Consider the following 27,387-nt stretch of genomic DNA (forward strand, 5'->3'; position numbering starts at 1 on the left):
CAACAGAATCGGAACTCAGTGATTCCATTGATACTCTAGCCAGCGGAAAAGCCCCTGGGAAGGACGGCATTACCCCTGAAATAATCAAGAGTGCTAAGCCTGCCATACTCTCAGCACTCTACGAACTGCTTTGCCTGTGCTGGGACGAGGGAGCAATACCACAGGACATGTGCGATGCCAATATTATCACCCTCTATAAAAACAAAGGTGACCGCGGTGACTGCAACAACTACCGTGGAATCTCCCTGCTCAGCATAGTGGGGAAAGTCTTCGCTCGAGTCGCTTTAAACAGGCTCCAGAAGCTGGCCGAGCGCGTCTACCCTGAGGCACAGTGTGGCTTTCGAGCAGAGAGATCAACCATTGACATGCTGTTCTCCCTTCGTCAGCTACAGGAGAAATGCTGCGAACAACAGATGCCCCTCTACGTTGCTTTCACTGATCTCACCAAAGCCTTTGACCTCGTCAGCAGACGTGGTCTCTTCAGACTACTAGCAAAGATCGGATGTCCACCAAAGCTACTAAGTATCAGCACCTCAATCCATGACAATATGAAAGGCACAGTTCAGCATAGCGGCGCCTCATCAGACCACTTTCCTATCCTGAGTGGCGTGAAACAGGGCTCTGTTCTCGCACCTACACTGTTTGGGATTTTCTTCTCCCTGCTGCTCTCACACGTGTTCAAGTCTTCAGAAGAAGGAATTTTCCTCCACACAAGAGGAGATTGTTCAACCTTGCCGCCTAAGAGCGAAGACCAAAGTACGGAAAGTTCTCATCAGGGAACTCCTCTTTGCTGACGATGCTGCATTAACATCTCACACTGAAGAGTGTCTGCAGAGTCTCATTGACAGGTTTGCGGCTGCCTGCAATGAATTTGGCCTAACCATCAGCCTCAAGAAAACGAACATCATGGGACAGGACGTCAGAAATGCTCCATCCATCAATATCGGCGACCACGCTCTAGAAGTGCTTCAAGAGTTCACCTACCTAGGCTCAGCTATCACCAGCAACCTGTCTCTCGATGCAGAAATCAACAAGCACTTGGGAAAGGCTTCCACTGCTACGTCCAGACTGGCCAAGAGAGTGTGGGAAAATGGCACACTGACACGGAACACAAAAGTCCGAGTGTATCAAGCCTGTGTCCTCAGTACCTTGCTCTAAGGCAGCGAGGCCTGGACAACGTATGTCAGCCAAGAGCGACGTCTCAATTCATTCCATCTTCTCTGCCTCCGGAGAATCCTTGGCATCAAGTGGCAGGACCGCATCTCCAACACAGAAGTCCTCGAGGCGGCCAACATCTCCAGCTTATACACACTACTGAGTCAGCGGCGCTTGAGATGGCTTGGCCATGTGAGCCGCATGGAGGATGGCAGGAACCCCAAGGACACATTGTACAGCGAGCTCGCCACTGGTATCAGACCTACCGGCTGTCCATGTCTCTGCTTTAAAGACGTCTGCAAACGCGACATGAAGTCCTGTAACATTGATCACAAGTCGTGGGAGTCAGTTGCCAGGGATTGCCAGAGCTGGTGGGCAGCCATAAAGGCGGGGCTAAAGTGTGGCGAGTCGAAGAGACTTAGCAGTTGGCAGGAAAAAAGACAGAAGCACAAGGGGAGAGCCAACTGTCTAACAGCCCCGGCAACCAATTTTATCTGCAGCACCTGTGGAAGAGTCTGTCACTCTAGAATTGGCCTTTATAGCCACTCCAGGCTCTGCTCCACAAACCACCTCCAGGCGCTTACCCATTGTCTCCCGAGACAAAGAGGCCAAAGAAGAGATCACAACTTCCTTGTTTTTGTATGCTATGCCTTTATTTATAAAGCCCCAGGATCCCATATGCTTTACTAACTGTTTCCTCGGACATACCTGCAACCTTCAATGATGTGTGCACATATACCCTCAGGTCCCTCTGCTCCTGCATGCCCTTTAGAATTGTATCCTTTTATTTATATTTCCTCTCCTTGTTTTTCTTCCCACCTGTCACGCAACCAATTTTGTAATCATGCTGCTCATTCCATGGGTTCTAACTTTGGGGACAAGCCTCTTATGTGGCACTTCAAATGCTTTTTGGAAATCCCTGTACACCACATCAACCATATCACCCTCAACAACAGTTACCTCAACAAAAAGTTCAAGCAAGTTAGTGAAAAACGGTTTTCCCTTAACAAATCCTTGCTGGCTTTCCTTAATTAATCCACATTTGCCCAAGTGACTATTACTTCTGTCCCCAGTCGTTTGAAAAAGTTTTCCCACCACCGATGTTAACCTGACTGGCCTGTCATTCCAATGTCTCCGGTAATCGATGTTCTGGCACAACGCATGCGTATTGCACTCACTGGGTCTAAAATTGCGCATGCGCAGTTTGGCACACACCGTCAGGCGAACTGCGCATGCGTGTTCCCCAGCTCGGCCAGGCGCTAGTGCGCATGTGCGGCGGCCAGATCCCGGGTGACGGAGGCGGTAACCGGTTGTGTCCTGATGCGGTTTGAGATTTGGCCTTCGTTCCGGGGACTGTCCGGCCCAGCCTCTCCCGCACCAATACCATGGACATGCAGGAGCCCAAGAGCCAGGTAACGGCCCGCGGTGGTTTTTGTAGCCGCTCTTTGTTTTCACAGTGATCAGGCCCCGGGATAAGGAAGGTGGCAGCGGGAGGTGGTGGACAGCCGGGGGAACGGGGGGCAGCAAGACGGGGCGGGTAGCAAGGCAGGGGCGGGTGGACTGGAAAGTAAGAAGGGGAGTAGCGGGTCGGGGGGCGAATAAGGAAAGTGGAGGGTGTCAGGAGGGAGAACAGAGGAGGTGGGGGATCAGGAGGAGAATAGGGGATGTGCCAGTGGGGGTTGGGAGGCAGAATAGGGGAAATGGGAGAGGTCAGGAGGGAGAATGGGGCAAGTGGGGGGGGGGGGGAGAGGAGAACGGGAAGTGGGGGATCAGGGGGAGGAGAACAGGGGAAGTGGGGGATCAGGGGGAGGAGAACAGGGGAAGTGGGGGATCTGGGGGAGGAGAACAGGGGAATTGGGTGGGGGGGGGATCTGGAGGAAGAGACCAGGGGAAGAGACCAGGGGAATGGGGGGAATCTGGGAGAAGAGACCAGGGGATTGGGGGGATCTGGGGGATGAGAACAGGAGAAATGGGGTGTCTAGGGGAGGGGAAGTGGGGGAAGGTTTGGGGAGAACAGGAGAGGGGGGTCTGGTGGAGGAGAATAGTAGAGGGGGGGACTGGGGAGGAGAACTGGGGAAGTGGGGAGCGTCTGGGGGAGGAGAACGGGGGAAGTGGGGAGCGTCTGGGGGTAGTGAGTGGGGGAAGTGGGGGGCGTCTGGGGGTAGTGAGTGGGGGAAGTGGGGGGCGTCTGGGGGTAGTGAGTGGGGGGCGTCTGGGGGTGGAGAGCAGGAGAAGTGGGGGGTCTGGGGGTGGAGAGCAGGAGAAGTGGGGGGTCTGGGGGTGGAGAGCAGGAGAAGTGGGGGGTCTGGGGGTGGAGAGCAGGAGAAGTGGGGGGTCTGGGGGTGGAGAGCGGGAGAAGTAGGGAGAACCGGGGTGAGAGAACAGGGCAAGTGGAGGGGGAACCGCAGGGAGAACAGGGGAAATAGCGGGGTACTGGGGACAGGAGAACGGGGAGGGACTGGGGGTGAATGGGGAAAACGAGGAGGGACTAGGTGGAAGAGAACGGGGAGGTGGTGGGGGAGGTGCGGGGGGGTGGTCGAGAAGGGGAAAATGGGAATTTTGGGGGCAGTGGGGGAAAATGGGGCAGGTTGGGGGCAAAATGGGATTTGCGGGGTTTAGGGGAAGAACAGGAGAGGTGGAAGAGGCACAATGAGAGAGGGGTATGTGGAATGTTTGGGACGGGGTGGGGTCAGGTTGCGGGAGACAGGATGGAGAGAGCAGAGGGAGGAACAGGACTGGAGAGTGGGAGAACAGCACGGGTGGGATAGAACTAAACAGAAAATGGCACATGAAAGATGGGGAAAGGGATGGAACTTTGAGGGCAGGAGGGAGCTGAGGTCAGGAGAAAGTGGCAGGTTCAGTGAAGGATCGTAGGTTTGCAAGAGTTGGGATCTGGGATGGTTACCCCAAGGGATAATTAAATGCAGTTTTGCGGGGTGTGGGGTATGTACCCTCTGATACCTTGGGTGGACGAGGTGGCTCTAGATACCTGGGGAAGCAGGCTGCTGGTACTCTCGGAGAGGCAGGTTCAGGGAGATTTGAGCTTCAAGCCCTGGATGATGGTGAAATGGGCTCTGAGTAACTTGTGGTTCCCAGGGTCATTGAAAATGCTGTCCATGATTACTGGGTTGATCAGCATTAGGATCAGGTATGCTGCAGGAGCAGAGGGAAGTGAGATACGATACCTATGCCTGGGCCACATGCAGACAGATGCTTTTTTGTACTGGCTGGTTTCCATATATACCCTGACACTGCCATTTCTTACAATACTGATGAGCTGTATAAAGATGTTGTCTGTTTGACATGGTGCAGGCTGATGAGAAAGTACAAAATTGTGTCCTTTTGTTTTTCTATTAAGATGTTTTGTTCAGAGTTGATGTATGTTGGTGTGTTCTGCCCATTTCCTGTGATGCCGTATTCACTGTTGTACTCAGTGGTTTAGCACTCTGAATTTGTAGTGATTACAGTCAAGCTGTTCTCGTGAAGTTATGCCACAGAATACATTGATCACTGGACCTTCTTACATCAGCTAACGTAGGGAAAAAATGGGCGACTTAGAATGAGACGACAATTATTTGCAAAACTCTTAGCTGTATGTAATAAAGGATTCTGTGGAGTCATAAGGGTGACTTACTGGATTTGGACAACGGTTATGAAAAGCTTGAACTTTGTGCTTAGTGTCAGAGATTGTCTAAACACACTCATGAGAAACTATGTTTGTACTCATTCCCAGATATTCACTGTTAAATAAACACATCAGTAAAGAAGCAGTGATGTGGGTTTCTGGCTAAGTATATGAGGGAGAAAGGAATGGAAGGGTGGGTTAGATGAAAGGGTAGGAAGAGTGGTGGAGCATTTACACTGGCATAGAGCTGCTGGCTGAGAGGCCTGTTTCTATATTAAATCCTATCATTCTTTGTGTTTTCCTTTGCTGGGCGTATCTGCACAACTCATTCTAGTTGGGGCGAAACGCAACTGTGTTGTTGGGAGATGGTGTCAAACACACGACCCCACGGCAGTGCCTAATCCAGTATGGCACAGGTTGGGGTTAAGGTAAAACTGAATCTGCATGCTCCAACCCTTTTCTGATGAGATGCTAATCTGAGGCCCCATCTGCCCTCTTGGGTGAATAAAAAAGATCTCCCAACACTATTTGAAACCATTGAAGTCCCCTGGAGGCCACCATTTCATTGGAGATAGCAGACACTTTCTAAGTTAAATGGGCACATTCAGCAATTGAACAACATTGAAGAGGTATGGACTGGTAATTACAAGAGACTAATTTTATGAGGAACCAGAGGCTACTGGAAGAGAAGAAAGACAGCAGTTAATGCTTGTCAGTAATGTCTTTGGCAGTGCTGATAATTGATCTTATTAGAAGGTACTGGTTCAGGTGAAGCTGTTGAAATAAATATGTTTTTCTATTTGTACATGAGAGTACATTTTTGCTCTAAGTGCATTGAGCACAGGTTGGATTAAAAGTAAAACTGTCTACACTCCCACGACCCTTTTTGGATGAGACGTTAATCTGAGGCCCCGTTGCCCTCTCAGCTGGATGTAAAAGATCCCACGGCACTTTCTAAAAAGAACAAGGGAATTCTCTCAGTATCCTGGCCAATATTTATCCCTCAACCAACAGCTAAACCAGATGCTCCAGTCATTTATTTCATTGCTGTTTGTGCTGTGAGCAAATTGGCTGCCACATTTCCTACATTACAACAGTGACTACAGTTTGAAAGCAGTTCATTAGTTGTAAAGCAGGTTGTGAAAGGCACTTGTATAAATACAAGTCTTTCTGATGCAGTGACTTAATATTTAATTTTTCTCTCAAGCCATCCTTGTGGCCACATTAGTATGGGTGATTTAGGAAGAGGGAATTGGTTTGCTTTGTAAGGACCCACCATGCATTCAGTCTGAGGTATTTTCAACCCAGTTTCTAGAGGAGCACAGTGTGGAACTCCCCATGACTTGTTACAAATTGACGGAGGTGGCGCGAGGGGAGAACTGGACATATTGCACTGTTGCAGTATGAAACAGTATTCTGAGGTTGGGGCCAAGGTATGTTGTTTGGGCAAAGTAGTGTGAGTTTCCTGCTGTAACTATTATATGTGACCTGGGAGTGGTTGTTGCTGGTACCTGAAGGAAAAACATTAAGAAGTGCTCCTTTTTCTAGCAGTGACATTCCCCATGTTAATGAGCAGCAAGAGGCATGAGAAATTTAAATGTCTGGCTGCTAATTAGTGAGAGGTTGAGAGTTATTTTAATCTGTGGACTCTAGAAGAACTTGGATAGAGTGTTCAACCTTACTTCACTGAAGGCTATTATGGCTGTAACAGAGCAGCGGTGCTTATTCCATCAGACTTCAAAGTAGTAGACCGCAATGCTGCATAAAGAATTTGAACGTGCTTGAGAATTGGTCAGACAGGTAGCTGATGAAGTTCAGTGTGGAGAAATACAAGTGGTTCTTCACACAAGGCCAAAAAATCCAGGAAGGAACGATTACTTAAATGAAAAGAAGTAATGTGTTTGGAAAATGAAAGAGCTCAGGGGGTGCTTATTGACAATAAATTGAAGCTAACACAACAATGCTTGGTGGTGGTGAGTAAAGGAAATCAGGTGTTGGGATATTTTGAGATGTCAGTATTGAGTCAAAATAGTGAGGTAATCTGCCACTTTTTAAATCCTTGGTGCGACCACACTTAGAATACTGACTACAGTTCTGGTCACCACAGCACCAAAGAAGAATATTACAGCTATTGAGATGATATCATAGAGATCAACCAGAATAATTGAGGGGATGGAGGGATTAGATTATGAGAAGTGATAGCATGAATTGGGCATGCTCTCACATTAAAAGAGAAAATTAAGAGGTGATATGTTTGGTGTTTTTAGGATTTTGAATCGACTGAATAACGTAGAACATGACTTGCTATTTCACTTTGTCCAGAACAGCAGAATTAGAGGGTACTACTTGGGGGATAAACTAAAAATGAAACTGTGGAAAGGTTATTTCAGTGAGTGAGTGGTAACACATCAGGTACAGCAGTACTATACTTTGACCTTAGCTGGTGAGGGGAAATATCAGTGTGGGTTCTGACTGCTTATCACTTCACATTGCATGTGGCTGGATAGTAGTACATGAGGGCAGGATCATGTTTGGCTGTTCACTTTCCATCTTCTGCAAACTTTAGCTTATGGAAAACTGCACTGCCTGTATCTCAATTTGCACCAAGTCTTGTTTGTCCATCACCCCTGTGCTCGCTGACCTACATTGGATCCCAATCAAGCAATGCCTCTATTTTAAAAATTCTCAACTTTGTTTTCAAATCCCTCCACGACCTTGCCCTTACCAATCACTGTAATGTTCTCCAGCCCACAATCTTCCAAGACATCTGCACCACTCTAATAATAGGCTCTTGCACGTCTCAATTTTTATTACTCCACTGTGTCTTCAGCTGTCGAGAGCCTAACAGCCTGCATTTATATCATTCCTTTAACAAAGTAAAATGTTCCAAGGTGCTTGACAGGAGTATTATCAAACAAAATTTGATACCAAGCTACATAAGGAGAAACTTGGACAGGTGAAACAAGGGAGCGTCTTAAACGAGGAAGGAGAAGTTGATAAAACAACAGTGAAGTGCCTTGGGATGTTAAAGGTGCTATATAAATGCAAGTTGTTTTCCCTATAGTTGAAACTGCAGGCACCTACTATGTGAGTTCATACATGAAGAATGGTTACTTGGATGAAGTACTGATAGCTGGCTGGTGCTGTAATCTCAGTGTAAATGAGCACTTTCAGGAACAATGGGGTGAGAATGCTTTGCTTTTAAAGAACCAATGGAAAAACTGCATGTGTGCGGGTACACAGTTCATTAAGCCTGTATTTGTGTTGGAATGCATTCACTCCAGGCCCCTCAGTCCCAATGGACAGTTAAAGACACTGGGGCAGCATGTTGTATCGCTCCTAGTTTCAAACAACATGCTTGTGACGTGAAAGAAACATGTTACACTGACCCCCTGCACTTCCAATTCCCAGAGTATATGGTTTAAAACTGCTGCCAAATGTCTTTAGGAAGTGTGATGTCCTCCCAGCAAATGTCCAGGCACACAATTCAGGTGACAGATATAAATATAAATACGCAGTAGTAATCTTCTAGCATTTGTAGGATCTGTAGTTTCTGGTTTGGACAACTCACCTTTGTGTGTTTTTGTGTTGTCTATATGTATGAGAGTGATGTCGATAATAACATTTTGCTTATCATGTCTGTCACACTTAAGATGTTGTACAGTGTCCAATGCCAGCCTCTGTGTCACTTTCACAAAGAATCAAAAGAATCGCTTTCATTGTACAGAAGTAAAACTCTTCTCAAACAAAGTACCAGTGGCATATGTACAGACTGTTAATTAACCTTTCTGCAAACAAAGCCACAGTACTGCTCTCAATCCAGTGTAGAAACCAGCCTTTCAATGAACTCTAACATCAGTTAGACTTTGTAGACTTAACAGGACGTTTAATTGAACAGCACAATTAAGTAATTGTATTTTACTTGCTGTAATATTCCAGTTCTGGTAGAGAAATCACTCTGACTCACTGTAAGCAAAGCACAGGACGATTTTGTATATCATAATTCATGGTTTTTTATGTGAATGAAATTATGAAACAAATACTGATTTAGTAATCTGCAGTATGTCTGCCAAAAGTCATAATCTCTCCCTCATCTTTGCGATGAGGTGGTGAGGGTGATGAAGGCCGAAGCAGTGTGGAATGACATTGATCAGGTGTTCTCTCATCGCTTCACCAAATGGATCTTCCATGGCAGAACTCAGTGAAAAGTGTGCAAGAAAAATTAAGGACTTGTATCAATAAAGCTTGTTGTATGAATATATTATTGCCCCTTTGATGGTTATCTCTTGTGTTAGTAGTTATATTGTGTTGTCTTTTTCATTTGCCTTTGAGGAGAGGAGTGTGGGTATACACTGAATAGAGAGAGGAATGAATCTCTGCAGGGTGGGGGGAAGAATGAGAGGTGTTGGAGGGTGCACCTAACAGAAGAAGCCTATCTGGAAATATGTAAGAACACTGAGGGACAGGAGAAGAAAATAACATAGAAATGAGGAAGAAAAACTTGCATTTATATAGTGCTTTTCACAACCTCAGGACATTCCCGAATGCTTTACAGCCGATGAAATACTTTTGAAATGTAGTCATTGTTGTAATGTAGGAAACGCAGCATGCAATTTGTGCACAGCAAGCTCCCAAGAACAGTAATGGGATAATCAGTTTTTTTATGTTTTGAGGAATACATATTGGTCAAGACACCGGAGAGAATTCCCCTTCTCCTCAGCAAATAGTGCCATGGGATCTTCTAAGTCTCCTGAACCAAGGATGGAGCAAACCAAAGGAAGAAAAGAGGAACTGCAAAGGGAGAGCCAGTATGACTACTGAAAAAACTGGGAAAGGGGGAATTATTTTCAGAGACATACTGAGAAACACAGAACTAAGTTTTGAAGTGCTTTTTGATTACATTTCCAGGAATCAATTTTTTAAAAAAGGTCTTCAAGTGTGATGTGTAAGATTTAATTAGGTAAGGTAGATAAGAAAGTATGATTTTATTAACTTGCTTCTGTTAAACTCTGCGTTGAATTTTCCAATAGTAGTGTTCTAAGTTCGCTATGGAAAAAAAGTATATGGGGCAGCGTTCTAGTTAGCATAGTACAACAAATTAGGCAATTCAGCCCATCATATCTGCACCAGCTCTTTGGAAGAACAATCCAGTTAGTCCCACTTCCTAGCACTTTACCCAAAACCCTGCAATTTTTTCTCCTTCAAGTATTGATCAAATTCTCTTTTCAAGGCTACTAATGAAACTCTTTCCACCACCCAGGCACTGAATTTCAGATCCTAACCTGTTGTGTAAAAAAAGGTTTACGCATGCTGCCTCTGGTTCTTTTGCAAATCACCTTAAATCTGTGCCCACTGGTCATTGACCCTTCAGCCATTTGAAACAGTTTTTTTGCTCTATCTCAACCCTTCATGATTTTCAGTATCTCTATCAAATCTCCTCTTATCCTTCTCTGCTCTAAGAAGAAATTACTACTGTCAATTTAATCCTGTCATCTTTTTCTGAACAACTTTATATGGTGCTTTATCAAATGCCTTTTGAAAATCCACCTGCACAACATCTACTGCACTTCTACCTTCATTAACCTTTTCGATCAGCGGTAGCAGTGAGAGTGCGAGCCAGGGGGCAGCTGGGAAGGTAAGTTTCACTATAAAGTACTTACCTAGCGATTCGGCGGACACGGGGACTGCTGGGTAAGTGAACTTATATATTCGGGCAGTGGCTAAACCCGAAACACTACACGTGTAGTGTCTCCCACGCGTCCTCCTCCTCTAACCAAAAAAAAAATGTCTCTTGTGTGGAGGGTTTGGTAAGGTAAGGTTTTCCTTTATTTTTACTTAATCTCTGTGTCAATTTAGAGCAGAGGGGATGGAAGCTAGGGCAGTTGCATGCTCGTCTTGCAGGATGTGGGAGGTAAGGGTCACCACTTGTGTGTGAAGGGACTTCACCTGTGAGAAGTGCACCCAACTCCAGCTCCTCTCAGACTGCGTTAGGGAGCTGGAGCTGGATGAACTTCGGATCATTCAGGCAGCTGAAGGGGTGATAGAGAGCAGTTATAGGGAAGTAGTGACACCTAAGTTACAGGATAAAGGTAGCTGGGTGACCGTCAGGGGAGGGAAAGGGAATAGGCGCACAGTGCAGGGATCCCCTGTGGCTGTTCCCCTCAATAATAAGTATACCGTTTTGGATAGGGTTGGGGGGTGGGGGGACCTACCAGGGGAAAGCCACAGCGGCCAGGTCTCTGGCACTGAGCCTGGCTCTGTGGCGCAGAAGGGAAGGGGGGAGAATAGGAGAGTGATAGTGATAGGATATTCAATGGTTAGAGGAACTGACAGGAGATTCTGTGGTCGTGAACGAGACTCCCGGATGATATGTTGCCTCCCGGGTGCCAGGGTCAGGGATGTCTCAGATCGAGTCTACAGGATTCTTAACGGGGAGGGGGAGCAGCCAGAAGTCGTGGTACACATCGGTACCAATGACATAGCTAGGAAAAGGGATGAGGACCTGAAAAGCGAATATAGGGAGTTAGGTTGGAAGCTAAAAGGCAGGACGATCAGGATAGTAATCTCAGGATTGATACCATGCCATGTGCTAGTGAGGCTAGAAACAGAGAGCGAGTGCAGATGAACACGTGGCTACAGAGCTGGTGTAGGAGGGAGGGCTTCAGATATGTAGATCATTGGGAAACCTTCTGGGGAAGGTGGGACCTGTACAAGAAGGACAGGTTGCATCTGAACTGGAGGGGCACCAATATCCTGGGCGGGAGGTTTGCTAGCGCTCTTCGGGAGGGTTTAAACTAGTTTGGCAGGGGTATGGGAACCGGAGCTACGGATCAGTGGATGGGGTAGCTGTTGAACAGGCAGATACAGAGTGCAGAGAATCTGTGAGGAAGGTTAGACAGTTGACAGGGCAAAGTTGCAGCCAGTATGATGGGTTGAAGTGTGTCTATTTTAATGCAAGAAGTGTCAGGAATAAGGGTGATGAACTTAGAGCATGGATCAGTACTTGGAGCTACGATGTTGTGGTCATTACGGAGACTTGGATATCACAGGGGCAGGAATGGATGTTGGATGTTCCGGGGTTTAGATGTTTCAAAAGGAATAGGGAGGGAGGTAAAAGAGGTGGGGGAGTGGCATTGCTAATCAGGGATAGTATCACAGCTGCAGAAAGGGAGGTCGTCGAGGAGGGTTTGTCCACTGAGTCATTATGGGTGGAAGTCAGAAACAGGAAAGGAGCAGTCACTTTATTGGGCGTTTTCTGTAGACCCCCCAATAGCAACAGAGACACGGAGGAACAGATTGGGAGGCAGATTTTGGAAAGGTGCAGAAGTAACAGGGTTGTTGTCATGGGTGACTTCAACTTCCCTAATATTGATTGGAACCTCCTTAGTGCAAATAGTTTGGATGGAGCAGTTTTTGTCAGGTGTGTCCAGGAAGGTTTCCTGACTCAATATGTAGATAGGCTGACTAGAGGGGAGGCTATGTTGGATTTGGTGCTTGGCAACGAACCAGGCCAGGTGGCAGATCTCTCGGTGGGAGAGCATTTCGGTGATAGTGATCACAACTCCCTGACCTTTACTATAGTCATGGAGAGGGACAGGAGCAGACGGGATGGGAAAATATTTAATTGGGGGAGGGGAAATTACAATGCTGTTAGGCAGGAACTGGGGAGCATAAATTGGGAACAGATGTTCTCAGGGAAATGCACGACAGAGATGTGGAGTTTGTTTAGGGAGCACTTGCTTCGACTGCTGGATAGGTTTGTCCTGATGAGGCAAGGAAGGGATGGTAGGGTGAAGGAACCTTGGATGACAAGAGATGTGGAACAGCTAGTCAAGAGGAAGAAGGAAGCTTACTTAAGGTTGAAGAAGCAAGGATCAGACAGGGCTCCAGAGGGTTACAAGGTAGCCAAGAAGGAACTGAAGAATGGACTTGGGAGAGCTAGAAGGGGACATGAAAAAGTCTTGGCGGGTAGGATTAAGGAAAATCCCAAGGCGTTCTACACTTATGTGAGGAACAAGAGGATGGCCAGAGTGAGGGTAGGGCCGATCAGGGATAGTGGAGGGAACTTGTGCCTGGAGTTGGAGGAGGTAGGGGAGGTCCTAAATGAATACTTTGCTTCAGTATTCACTCGTGAGAGGGACTTGGTCGTTTGTGAGGACAGCGTGGAACAGGCTGATATGCTCGAACAGGTTGATGTTAAGAGGGAGGATGTACTAGAAATTTTGAAAGACATGAGGACAGATAAGTCCCCGGGGCCAGACGGGATATACCCAAGGATATTACGGGAAACGAGGGAAGAGATTGCCGCGCCTTTGGCGATGATCTTTGCGTCCTCACTGTCCACTGGAGTAGTACCAGATGATTGGAGGGTGACAAATGTTATTCCCTTGTTCAAGAAAGGGAATAGGGATAACCCTGGGAATTATAGACCAGTCAGTCTTACGTCAGTGGTGGGTAAATTATTGGAGAGGATTCTGAGAGACAGGATTTATGATTATTTGGAAAAGCATAGTTTGATTAGAGACAGTCAGCATGGCTTTGTGAGGGGCAGGTCATGCCTCACAAGCCTTATTGAATTCTTCGAAGATGTGACAAAACACGTTGATGAAGGAAGAGCAGTGGATGTGGTGTATATGGATTTTAGCAAGGCATTTGATAAGGTTCCCCATGGTAGACTCATTCAGAAAGTAAGGAGGCATGGGATACAGGGAAAGTTGGCTGTCTGGATACAGAATTGGCTGGCCCATAGAAGACAGAGGGTGGTGGTAGATGGAAAGTATTCAGCCTGGAGCTCGGTGACCAGTGGTGTTCCGCAGGGATCTGTTCTGGGACCTCTGCTCTTTGTGATTTTTATAAATGACTTGGATGAGGAAGTGGAAGGCTGGGTTAGCAAGTTTGCTGATGACACGAAGGTTGCTGGAGTTGTGGATAGTGTGGAAGGCTGTTGTAGGTTGCAATGGGACATTGACAGGATGCAGAGCTGGGCTGAGAAGTGGCAGATGGAGTTCAACCTGGAAAAGTGTGAAGTGATTCATTTTGGAAGGTCGAATTTGAATGCAGAATACAGGCTGAAAGACAGGATTCTTGGTAGTGTGGAGAAACAGAGGGATCTTGGGGTCCATGTCCATAGATCACTCAAAGTTGCCACCCAAGTTGATAAGTTTGTTAAGAAAGCTTATGGTGTGTTGGCTTTCATTAACAGGGGGATTGAGTTTAAGAGCCGCGAGGTTATGCTGCAGCTCTATAAAGCCCTGGTTAGACCACACTTGGAATATTGTGTTCAGTTCTGGTCGCCTCATTATAGGAAGGATGTGGAAGCTTTAGAGAGGGTGCAGAGGAGATTTACCAGGATGCTGCCTGGACTAGAGGGTATGTCTTACGAAGAAAGGTTGAGGGAGCTAGGGCTTTTCTCATTGGAGCAAAGAAGGATGAGAGGTGACTTGATAGAGGGGTACAAGATGATGAGAGGCATAGATAGAGTGGATAGCCAGAGACCTTTTCCCAGGGTGGAAAGAACTATCACCAGAGGGCATAATTTTAAGGTGATTGGAGGAAGGTTTCGGGGAGATGTCAGAGGTAGGTTCTTTACACAGAGAGTGGTGGGTGCATGGAATGCACTGCCAGCGGTGGTGGTAGAAGCAGATACATTAGGGACATTTAAGCGACTCTTGGATAGGTACATGGATGATAGTAGTATGAAGGGTATGTAGGTAGTTTGATCCTAGAGTAGGTTAAAGGTTCGGCATAACATCGTGGGCCGAAGGGCCTGTACTGTGCTGTACTGTTCTATGTTCTATCCCTTTCTGTTACATCATCAAAGAAGTCAATCAGATTAGTCAGACACAATTTGCCTTTAACAGCTCTGTGCTGACTGTCCTTTATTAACCTATGCTTCTCTAAATGGGAATTAATTTTGACCTTGGCAAGGGTCTCTGGTAATTTTCCCACCACTGGCATTAGACTCTCTGACCTTTAGTTATATTTATCCCTCTCCCCTTTTTTGAGCAAGGGTGTAACCTTTACAATCCTCCAAACCTCTGGCACCATTCCCATATCTGTGGCCTTGCCTCCCTCAGCAATGAGGATGCATCTCATCTGGATTGGGTGACCTGATTGGTAGATGGAGCAGTTGGCGGTGCATGCGCGTGCACACAAATAATTTGGCATTCCACAAATATAAAATTAGAGGGTGTTTAGCCATAATGATGAAGTTAGCATGCCATTAGGAAACCAGTTATAGTTGATTCAACAAGATCTAACTTTTTCAAGGGTTTTTATAGTGAGATGAATAATATAAAATGGCAAGTTTTCTCCAGTTAAGTGATTTCCACATGATTGCAGTTTAGGGGTCTTCAACAGTCCCTCCTATGGCGAAGTGTCAAATCATTAACAGCAACTTCTGGATTTCCACATTTAACTGCGCATGTACGGACTCCAGAAGTTACTGTCAGTTTAAGAGGAGTAATGATGCTGAATGTTGACAGTTCCATTGTCATTCCTACTGCAAAATCTGGTTCATCACAACCTGGATGCATCAGGATTGACTCTTTTCATTTTGGAACAGCCGCATTCATACTAGCCTTATGCTCTCTGTCATAGAATTGTAGAATCATACATTACAGGAGGCGATTTGGCTCATTATGTCCATGATGGCTCTTTGAAACAACTATCTGCTTACTCCCACTCCCCTGCTTTTTTGCCATGGTCCTGCAATTTTTTCCATTACAAGTATTTAATTTCCTTTTGAGTTACTATTGAATCTGCTTCCACCACACTTAAAAGCAGTGCATTCCAGATCATCCTAACTTGTTGCGTTTTTTTAAAATCCCGTCTGCCCTGTGGTTCTTTTAACAATTATCTCAAATCTGTCTTCTTTGGTTATTGACCCTCTTGTCAGGAGACCACACTTGGAGTACTGTGCACATTCTACATCCTCCTGTATTATGGAGACCAGAAACACTGAAGGTGAAAGAAAAACTGACCAGGCTGAGACTGTTTTCTGTAGAAAAGAGAAGGCTGATGAGTGACCAGATTAGAGGTCTTTCAGATTATGAAAGGATTTGATAGGGTAAATGTCGATGAGATGTTTCTACTTGTGGGGGAGGCCAAAACTAGGGACAAAAATATAAGATAGTCACTAGTAATTCTAATAAGGAATTCGGGAGAAACCTTTTTACCCAGTGAGTGATCAGAATGTTGAACTCACTACCCATATGGACTGGTTGAGGTGAATAACATAGATGCATGTAAGAAGATAGATAAGTACATGAGGGAGTAGGGAATAGAAGGATATGTTGATAGGATGAAATGAAGTAAAGTGGGGGGAGAGGAATGGCTCGTGTGAAGCATAAACACCAGCATAGACTAGCTGGGCCCAATGGCTTGTTTTTGTGCTGTACATTCTAATCTTCCCTTAACTTTCTCTGCTTTAAGAATAATCCCAAGTTCTCTAGTCCCCACATAACTGAACTACCTCATCTCAGATCTCATCTGAAAGGTGGCACCTCTGATTGCAGCACTTCCTCCATACTGTACTCAAGTGTCAGCCTGGATTATGTGCTCAGGTCTTTGAGTGGGGCTTGAACCTATGATCACCTGACTTAGAAGCGAGTAATACCACTGAGCAAAGGCTGTATCATTCTGAATGTTCTGCAGAGAAAAATAAATAGCTAGAAGTACATTATCGGGCAATAAGAAACCTTAGGCATTCAAAAAACATTGTAAATTGTGTATGTGAAGTTTAAGCAGCTGGCACATCTGCCATCAAATAATTGCCTTATGCCCACTGACTTTTGTTTTAAATTAGTAATGGATCTCTCATAATGTAGCTCATGCTAATTCGGACATCGACTGTTCTATCAGGACTAGAATGTTATACCATGTAATGGGAATGAGTTATTCCGCTACAGTGGAGCTGTGTGCCTTTAAGACCGCAAAGTCGAATTATTATGTCAGCACAGATACTCTGGTCAATCAGAATTTAATTGTTGTTTGAGCATGGAGCTTTTCAGATTGGGATGGGCTGCAGCTAATGAGTACCCAGCATCTTAAGACTGTTTTGCACCTGTAACTAGGTGTGACATGTGGAGATGCTAGTTGTTTTCTTTTAATATATATTGACAAATAAACGTGAACCTGGTAGTGATGGAGATCCCAAGGCATATGTGATCATGTGACTAGCATTGCCAGATTATTACCTGGAGCAGATCATACCTTCTGCCCTGTAATCTTATTTGGTCATATTTTATAACAGCATTATAAAAGACGTATAGCACAGAAAAATAGGCTGAGAGTCACAGGACAGAGGGAGTTCCTTTCATTTTTAGTATCTCCATCATGGTCGTCTACTGATGCATGAGAAATCCATAAGGGAAGGGAAGGGAAGCACTTGGACAAATATTGTCAATTAAGTGTTTGCTCATTGAGAACAACTTGTTGAGTTTTGAACCAAAAATCACTTTAGGGGGCTCTTCCTGAGCTTAAATGAAGACATTGTAGACATTGCAGAGATCCCATTCTAAAAGTGGATTGGACACACTGGAGTGACATAGAAATGGGGACCCACCACCCCTGTAGGTGGAGAAGTGGATGTGCAGGAAGGAAGTAAAGAATACTCCCTTGTAATGACTTGAGTAGATACAGTGACGGACTTGGGGCAAAAGGATTGCATTGCAGCAAATGGAGAAGACGTGCTGGGATAACAAGTTCAGTATTTGCTTCACAGCAAGTGAAATGCAGGCATTGGAGTAGGGCATGTGCTTGTTCAGTACAACTGGTGGAGTTTAAAACCAGCCTCTGGGTGTGACTGTTTTTGTTTTGAAGCCTGAACTCAGCAGCAATAAATAACCAGTAAAATGGGCGTTAAACCTCATAGGCAGACCAACAGGTTATTAGAGAGACTGAACAGAAAGACGTGTAACTGTAAGAGCCCTGAATATGGGTTATTTTCTACATGGACGTCTTCTTAACACAAAAACCAGGAAGTGCTTTTGTGGGAACTATTAATCTTAGTTACCTTCTTTTCCGTAAGAATAATGCAGTTCTGCAACAGTCTTATCAAGTACTTGGGCAACTCCTCCATTTTTAAAATGGAGAGGGAAGGAAAACTTAACTCCGAGCTACATTTCAAAAGAAAATGCAGTGGCCAACCTGCTGATTAGGGTTGCCATTTTCACGCTGCCAATATTGAAATTCAAAGCTTGCAAGGCTGATGTATCTTGTGGCCGAACCACAATCAGCTAGGAGTCATAAATGTGGAAACAGAGTCTGCCACGGTGATATTTTATTGTCCCTCACAGGAGCAGTTTTTCTGCAAAGATTGCGCCTTCGGAACTGTCGCGAATCTTTGTGGTTGATAAAACTACAGCAGTTGTTGAAGTGGCAAAGTGTCTGGGTCTTGTATGCTATACTTTCTGCCATGTAAACATGATCCCCCCCCCTCTTAAAAGTCTTAAAATAGTCAGGCTGTGAAAGCAGGAAGGAATCTCACACCATGCATATGCCATGGAGGCACTTGCCTGAAAGGGTGGAGAGGGTCTGACTTCCAAGAACTTTAGTTGTCGGTTTGGTTTTCTCCCCATCTTGGCGACATGTGCAGGCTTGTACTGATGTATAGTTCACCAGGAGTCCTCTGTACATGAGCAAATGTGGACGGTGAGTATCTGCAGTCTGTAGTCACTGCAGACGAAGCAGCAGTGTTGAGGCTTGGCTGATTCCACCCCCTCCCTCCCCTCACCCACCAAAGTTCAGAGCTGTGGGTCCTCGCATCCACTTTCAGCTATGTGATTGGCGGAGAGACACCAAGGTTATGGGAAAACTCAAGAGATGTCAGTCTGCAGTGCTGCAGTATTCCGGCCAGCCAAAAAGCAGCTCTCAGCCTAGGGGGTTGTAAAATGATCTATGGATAGCTAAAGCGGGCCAGGCAATAATCTTGAAAGTGAGGGGGGAGAAAGCACAATTCTCCTGATGGAACAGCAGGGTTCTGAAATACTGACAGCAGAGAGATGTACATTATTTGAGCCATTTTTTTTTTCGTAATCCTGAGTCAACACAAACTCTTGATTTTTTTATTTAAGCTGTCACATTGGATGCTTCCTAAACCTCTCTGCCTCTCTACCTCTCTTCTCTCCTTTAAGTCGCTCCTTAAAACCTACCTCTGACCAAACTCTTGGTCACCGATCTTAATTTTGTCTGATCGCTCTTACAAAGTGCCTTGGGACATTTTACAACATTAAAGACACTATAGAAATGCAAGTTGTTGTTGAATCATCAGGAGTGTAGCCCTGTAATAACCTAATGGGCAGTAGCACACCCTGTCTGTTAACAAATCATTCAGACCAGAAGATTTTGTTTGGCCCTCCATCTGTGCTGAACTAGCAGCATTAAAGCAAGTGCAGCAGTTGGGTGCTATAATTGACCACGATGCCTCTTGAAAGGGGAAAAACAGTAGCTAAGGTATCTGCCCCTTGCTATTAGGCAGGTAATCCTGTTGGAAGTTAATTGTCTCAGTAAAAGGGTCTATTTGTGAACATTTAATAAGAACTGGATCAGGTTCAACTGTGATGCCCTTCATGCTTGAATTGCCTCATACAGAATGGCAGCTTGGGCCCAATACTGGGGGTTCTAATGATGTCTGGTACCCTAGGAAGAATCAGAGGGAAGATGGGAAAAGGGTCCAGAAATTAAATGAGTATAGGGTGATACAGTGCGCAATTTAAATCCATTAGTAAATTAGGCTGCGGATTTTTCTTGAATTCATGCTGCAGCTCCCTGGCAACTGAATCAATGTGGAAATACTTGTCCTGATACAGAGGAGCTGAGGGATTCAATTTTGAAAGAAAGCCCGAGGAATTTATGGGAAAAAGTATTTTAGTTGATTCACCACACCAGCCACTAATATCAGATGAGTTCCTGCATATTTGACTAGTAATCAGGTCATACAGGGTTTAGCCTGTTAGAAACAAAGTTAATGTTCAGTAAGGCACCATGTCCAGTAAATAGGACCTTTCTGGTCAGATGGTTACGTTTATGCACCATTGCAATGCAAACCTTTCTATATATTGGATTACTGCAAGCAATTACTGAAAGAAGCAAAGTAGGGAAATATCCTTTTCATAAGTAACTGATGCAATTCAAGTGAGTATACAAAGCTAAAGGTCCTCGATGGTGAGGGAGAATCACATGAATAAAGCCAGAGGGACCTTTGATCCTGGAAATGCAGCTGCTTATAGTTCATGTGCTGAGTTACCCATATAACTTTCCTAAATAAAAACAAAAAATTCTGGAAATACTCAGCAGGTCTGGCAGCCTCTGTGGAGAGAGAAGCAAAGTTAACGTCACAGACCTGAAATGTTAACTTTGCTTCTTTTTAGTGAAAAATTAAATTCATACAGCTCTCCTCCTGCGCTCTGCCTGGTGCCCTTTTTTGAAATGAGGGGTACCCAAAACCCCACACAGTTATCTAAGTGTGGCCTCCTCACCATGTTCATTCAGTTGATTGATTTTATGCCAGTGAAGCATAGCATATTAGCATACCAGCATGTTTCGCCATGGGTGACAAGCTGTCTTTGCATCCTTGTTCTTTGAAAGTGCGAACCTGCACAGGACATTGGGGAAAGGGTAGAGAATTGTTGGGATTGATGCTCCCTGTGGTTTACTCATACTCGTTCTCCTTTTAATGGCCAGTTCAAAGCAGCATTGTGGAGAAAATGGTGCGAAAGGTCGAGGAATGGTGCTCCGAAACGTCCCAAAAAATTATATTTGTCAAAGATTTATATCTTGGATCTAATTTTTATTTACATTCAAATGATATTTCTGAAAAGCCTTTAAATGCACATTTATCTATAATTTATATGTAATAGTTCATATTTGGGTCATCGCATCCCATGTCAAAATACATTGAAAACTCACGCAATGAGAAATCCAATTAAAAAAAGTCCACGTGAACCTACAATTTATTATGGTTGTACTGTCGCTGTCACAGACCTGAACAGTGTTAAATGTAACCTAAAGTTATGCAACCAGAAACAGCTACATCTGTGTTCTGACACAGTGAGTCAGTCTGCACCTACACACCCACCTCCAGGTGCAGAACTAGTAATGCCATGTCCTAATGCTCAATTACAACCGAAGTGAGCTCTGTTTGCAAGTCAATTATCGATTACAGTTAGCATGTATATAAATGTGCAATATCATCTAGTTTATTCTAAAGTACTCCGTTGATATTACTAAAATCCAGTTGGGTGTTCTCAGTCAGTTAACTGGTCTAGGCCCATTCCTGCCCCACTTCCCCATTGTACTAAGACAGCTGATGAGCCTTTGGGTTCCTGGCTGAAATACTTTACTGACTTTGGACTGTCCCCCTGTTTCGAGACCTGATCTCTTACCCCACCTTCCACCCCCCCTTAAAAAAAACTGAGATGTGTTTGTCAGCCCGGCTGCCTCATCACCACTAGCAGGACAGTGTAATTTCACCGGAACAAATTTGTGTGCGCATTATAAATGTGGACATAGCTTACAATGAAAATATAAATAAAAGGCAGAATGTATGACTTTAAAATGGGGGCTGAATTATGTCTTTGAGCCGTCATCCACTTATCACCTCTTTGCCTTAAGACTGCACTTGGTCTTGATTCCCTGTATGCAATGTTATGGGAGATCAGCGAGTCATCTTAAATTATTTTTGGATAATATTTGTTCTTGAATTCATTATTTAAAATTTGAGTCTTATCAAATAGTTAAACATGGGCAAATTTTAACAGTTTATCTAAAGACAATGTGTGATCAATGCTGTCAGAAATAGTTCGGAGTTTCACATACAATGAATAAATTGGAAGCACTATACCTGTTATGTAGGGAAGTGTAGTCATTGTGCACACAGCAAGATCCCACAAACAATTGCGAGTTGATTTTTTTGGCATTGGATGTAGGAGGGGAAGTTAACCAGGATGCCTGGGAAAACACCATCCTGTTAATCGAATAGTGTCATGACCTATAACATCCACTGAAACAGACAGGGCCTGTAAAGTCTTGTGCTGGGCATCACTCATTGATGACACAACACTGACATGATTATGTGCTTGTGTTCTAGAATGGGGTTTGAACCTATAATCAGCTGATGCTGTCAAGTGACTCATCAAACTGAGTTAACCTGACACTTAAAATTGGGATTGGAGAAAGTCTGACTCCTTTATTCAAACCTATTATATATCCTTTGCTCATCTATCCCTCGCCCATACAGCAGTCTTGAATTTGTACATGAATTAATACTGAATGTATTTCTATTTTTAATGAGTGAGCTTTTCCGAAGAGTTAAATGTTTTGAAGAGCAGCAGAAGAGTATATTTTCAGCTGCAGACAAACCCCTAGCTAAAGTGCTGCGTATGCTAAATTTATCGATGGTTCCATTATGCTAGGTAGCTGGTAAGGAGCCCATCACGTACGTGACCCGGAGCAGCATGAGATGTTGACGCCTGCTGCTACGTTTGTGGTCCTAGAGCTATCTCTGCCTGGCAGTTCTGGCTGAGCACACGAGAAAGCCGCCTTTTTGGTATCTTTATATCTGCAACGTACATTGGGCCCGATGCTTTTCAAAGATCTAAAATCAGCTGCAACAAAGCCCCAGAGATGGACTCGGATGCAAGTGAGTGTTGATTTAAGTTGTATTTAGCAGAATTAATCTCTCAATGCCTTGTAATGGCATGGCATGTTTCTTTGTAATGTGAAGTGTTGCCTTAACTCTTTTTGAGAATTAAGATGGACGTGGTGGTTCAGGGATGTCAGTGGAAATGTTTTCCCCATAGCTTTAAGCTGTTTTGGAATATCGTCAGTATGTTTGTGCTCTTTATGTCCAAACGGGGAGACCAGAATGATGCAGTTACAGTCAGGAATATCCTGTGTGTTCCTTCTGTACAATTAGGTTGTTCAGCAATGGCTGTTCAAGTTGCCTTATTTTAAGATATTAGATGCATATTTTAAAGAGGTATTGCTCCCACTAAAAAGCAGTTAGACATGCTTTAACACTTTCTGTAAACATTGTGTGGTTGTAGTTGCTTGTATCACTTATCCTGGACCGTATTCCCTTCCCTGATAGATAAGTTTCCTTGTAAAAAGCAGTTAAATGTGAACAGCTCCATACAATTTTTTTTTAACAATGTGTACCTAATACTTTGTAGTAACTGAGCCCGATTTTCTTCATAATGATCTCTGTACTATGAATGTTGATTATTTAGGTAAGGAAAGACATTCACAGTGAAAATGAAGGAAGATCTATCCTTGAGTCTATCCTTGAGTTCTGAAACCCACTGTAGCAATTTCACGGGTTAGTTTAGCAATGAACTGGGCTGCCTTTGCTTTTAATGTTTTGCAAAAGTGAACCGAAAGCATCAATTTGTTATAATTATCCACGAGATGGAATATTTATGTGGATTATACCCAATCATTTTACACCCTTCATTCAGCCTTATGTTGTTGCAGCTACAGCGTTGCGATACTGTTCAGTGAACGCAATTAAGTTGAAAGATTGTGTGGCACTTGCACCGTTCATGTTAAACAGCGAAGCAGTATGCTCTAGAGAGAGCCAAACTGTTCCAGTACAGCTACAACATTGGCATCTACCCAGCAATGTGGAAAGTTGCCCAGGTATGTTCTGTCCACAAAAAGCAGGACAAGTCCAACCTGGCCAATTACTACCCCATCAGTCTACTCTCAATCATCAGTAAAATGATGTAAGGTGTCATCAACAGCGACATCAAGTGACACTTGGTTAACAGTAACCTGCTCAGTGATGGTCATATTGGGTTCCGCCAGGGCCATTCAGCTCCTGACCTCCTTACAGTCCTGGTTCAAATATGGAACTCGAGAGGTGAATGAGAGTGATTGCCCTCAAGGCAGCATTTGACTGAGTATGGCCCTAGCAAAACTGAAGTCAATGGGAATCAGGGGGAAAACTCTCCTCTGGCTGGAGTCATACCTAGCACAAAGGAAGATGGTTGTTGGAGGTCAGTCATCTCAGCTCCAGTTAATCACTGCAGGAGTTCCTCAGGGTAGTGTCCTAGGCCCAAACATCTTCAGCTGCTTCATCAATGACCTTCCTTCAGTCATAAGGTCAGAAGTGGGGATGTTCGCTGATGATTGCACAATGTTCAGCACCATTCGCGACTCCTCAGATGCTGAAGCAGTCCGTTTAGAAATGCAGCAAGACCTGGACAATGTCCAGGCTTGGGCTGATAAGTGGCAAGTAACATTCGTGCCACACAAGTGCCAGGCAATGACTATCTCCAACAAGAGAAAACGTAACCATCTCCCCATGACATTCAATGGCATGGCCATAGCTGAATCCCCCACTATCAACATCCTAGGGACTACCATTGACCAGAAACTGAACTGGAGTTGCCATATAAATACCATGGCTACAAGAGCAGGTCAGAGGCTAGGAATCTGCGACGAGTAACTCACCTCCTGATTCCCCAAAGTCAGTCCACCATCTACAAGGCACAAGTCAGGAGTGTGATGGAATACTCTCCACTTACCTGGATGGGTGCAGCTCCAACAACAGTCAAGAAGCTCGACACCATCCAGGACAAAGCAGCCCGCTTGATTGGCACCCCATCTACAAACATTCACTCCCTCCACCACTGACTAGATGTTTAGATGAGGGTAAAGCAGTTGATGTAGTCCATGTGGACTTCAGTAAGGCTTTTGATAAAGTCCCACATGGGAGATTGGTTAAGAAGGTAAGAGCCCATGGGATCCAGGGCAGTTTGGCAAATTGGATTGAAAATTGGCTTAGTGGCAGGAGGCAAAGTGTGATGGTCGAGGGTTGTTTTTGCGAGTGGAAGCCTGTGACGCAGGAATTGGTGCTGGGACCCTTGCTGTTTGTAGTGTACGTTAATGATTTAGATGTGAATATAAAAGGTATGATAAGTAAGTTTGCAGATGACACGAAAATTGGTGGTGTCGTAAATAGTGATGAGGAAAGCCTTAGATTATAGGACGATATAGATGGGCTAGTAAGATGGGCAGACAGAATTTAATCCTGAGAAGTGTGAGGTGATGCATTTTGGGAGGACTAACAGGGTAATGGAATATACAATGGGTGGTAGGACCCTAGGAAGTACAGAGGGACCTTGGTGTACTTGTCCATAGATCACTGAAGGCAGCAGCACAGGTGATAAGGTGGTGGAGAAGGCATATGGGAAACTTGCCTTTTCCAGCCGAGGCGTAGAATATAAGAGCAGAGAAGTTATGATGGAGTTGTATAAAACACTAGTTAGGCCACAGCTGGAGTACTGTGTACAGTTCTGGGCACCACATGATAGGAAGGATATGATTGCACTGGAGAGGGTGCAGAGGAGATTCACCAGGATGTTGCCTGGGCTGGAGCATTTCAGCTATGAAGAGAGACTGAAAAGGCTAGGATTGTTTTCCTTAGAGCAGCGAAGGCTATATACCTGATTGAGGTATACAACATTATGAGAGGCATTGATAAGTTAGATAGGAAGAAACCTTTACCCTTAGCGGAGGGGTCATTAACCAGGGGGCATAGATTTAAGGTAAGGGGCAGGAGGTTTAGAGGGGATTTGAGGAAAAAATGTTTCACCCAGAGGGTGACTGGAATCTGGAACACACTGCCTGAAGAGGTGGTAGAGGCAGGAACCCTCACAACATTTAAGAAGTATTTAGATGAGCACTTGAAATGCATACAAGGCTATGGGCCAAGTGCTGGAAAATGGGGTTAGAATAGTTAGGTGCTTGATAGCTGGCACGGACACGATGGGCCGAAGGGCCTGTTTCTGTGCTGTATAACTCTATGCAGCAACGCACTAAGACCCCTTAGACAGCACCTTCCAAACCTGCGACCTCTACCAACTAGAAGGACAAGGGCAGCAAATGCATGGGAACTTCCACCACCTGCAAGTTCCCCTCCAAGCCACACGTCGACCTAACTTGGAACTATATAGCCGTTCCTTCATCTTCGCTGGGTAAAAATCCTAACAGCACTGTGGGTGTGCTTACCTCACATGGATTGCAGCGGTCCAAGAAGGCATCTCACCACCACCTTCTCAAGGGCAATTAGGGATGGGCAATAAATGCTGGCCTAGCCAGTGATGCCCATGAATGAATTAAAAAAATGTGATCCCATAACCAATGGATGAGATCTGCAGTCCTGCCACGTCCAGTCATGAATGGTGGAGGACAATTAACCAACTAATGGGAGGAGGAGCATTCATGAACATCCCCATCATTAATGATGGTCGAGCCAGCACGTGTTTACAAAAGAAAAGGTTGAATGTTTGCAAACATCTTCAGCCAGAAGTGCTAGAGTGGATGATCCATCTCTAACCTCCTCCTGAGATCCCCACCATCACAGAAGCTTATCTTCAGCCAATTCGATTCACTGCACCTAATATCAGGAAATGGCTGAGTGCACTGGATTCAGTGAAGGTGGTGGGTCCTGACAACATCCTGGCTGTAGTACTGAATCATAGAATAGAATGGTTATAGCTCAGAAGGAGGCTATTCAGCCCCCTCGCGTCCATACCAGCTCTCTGCAAGAGCAATTCAGCTCGTCCCACTAGCCCACCCTTTCCCTGTAACCCTGCCCATTTTTTATCTTCTGCTTATCCAATTCCCTTTTGAAAGCCACAATTGAATCTGCCTCCATCAAGCTCTCAGGCAGTGCAATCCAGATCCTAACGGTTCACTGTGTAAAAAAAATTTCCTTTGGTTCTTTTGCCAATCACCTTAAATCTGTCCCCTCTGGTTCTCGACCTCTCTGCCAAAGAGAACAGTTTCACTCTATTGACACCCCTCATGATTTTGAACACCTCTATCAAATCTCCTCTCAGCCTCTCTTCTCTAAGGAGAGCAACCCAGCTTCTCCAATCTATCCTCATAACCCTCATCTCTGGAACCATTCTCATAAATCTTTTCTGCCCCCTCTCTAAAGCCATCGCATCTTCCGAAAATGCGGTGCCCAGAATTGGACACGCTACTCCAATTGAGGCTAAGCCAGTGTTTTTTGTAAAAGTTCATCGTAACTTCCTTATTTTTGTACTCTGTGCATCTATTTATAAAGCTCAGGATCCCGCACGCCTTTTTAGCTACTTTCTCAACATGCCCTGCCACTTTCAATGATTGTGCACATATACTCCCAGGTCTCTCTGTTCCTACATCCCTTTTAGAATTGTGCCCTTTAGTTTATATTCCTTTTCCTCATTCTACCTATTAAAATGCATCACTTCACATTTTTCTGCATTAAATTTCATCTGCCAAGTGTCTGCACGTTCCACCAGCCTGTCTGTCCTCTTGAAGCTCATCATTATCCTCTCAATTCACAATACTTCCAAGTTTTGTCATCTGCAAATTTTTGAAATCATGCCCTGTACATCCAAGTTAATAAGTTATCTCTTGTTCCTCCCTAGATGTAGTCATGCGTACTAGAGAATTCCTGTTATTTGCTGAAATATAGTTAAGTATAATCCCCTTTTATTTTTCATGTTAAAGCTCCACTAGGTTGCAGCTTCATAAATTTGCTGGAATAGTTTCTTTTCTCCTTTATTAGAATTAGTAAAAAGAGCACTGATTATTAGGATATCTTTATCGCC

General features: G+C 44.7%; 1 protein-coding gene across 2 annotated transcripts in view; it reads left to right on the plus strand.

Moving 5' to 3' along the window:
• Positions 1-2,425: 2,425 nt before the first annotated feature.
• tmem94 (transmembrane protein 94) overlaps positions 2,426-27,387 on the plus strand; it is a 160,267-nt gene continuing 135,305 nt past the window's right edge. Inside the window, exons 1-2 of one of the 2 annotated variants that reach the window (XM_068057894.1) lie at positions 2,426-2,567; positions 22,195-22,421. In XM_068057894.1, coding sequence (XP_067913995.1) covers positions 22,362-22,421 — 60 coding nt within the window. In that variant the 5' untranslated portion in view covers positions 2,426-2,567; positions 22,195-22,361. The remainder of the gene's footprint in view (positions 2,568-22,194; positions 22,422-27,387) is intronic. The other variant, XM_068057895.1, reaches the window with a different exon arrangement.

Source organism: Heterodontus francisci, chromosome 26, assembly GCF_036365525.1.
Source record: "Heterodontus francisci isolate sHetFra1 chromosome 26, sHetFra1.hap1, whole genome shotgun sequence".
Taxonomy (NCBI): domain Eukaryota; kingdom Metazoa; phylum Chordata; class Chondrichthyes; order Heterodontiformes; family Heterodontidae; genus Heterodontus; species Heterodontus francisci.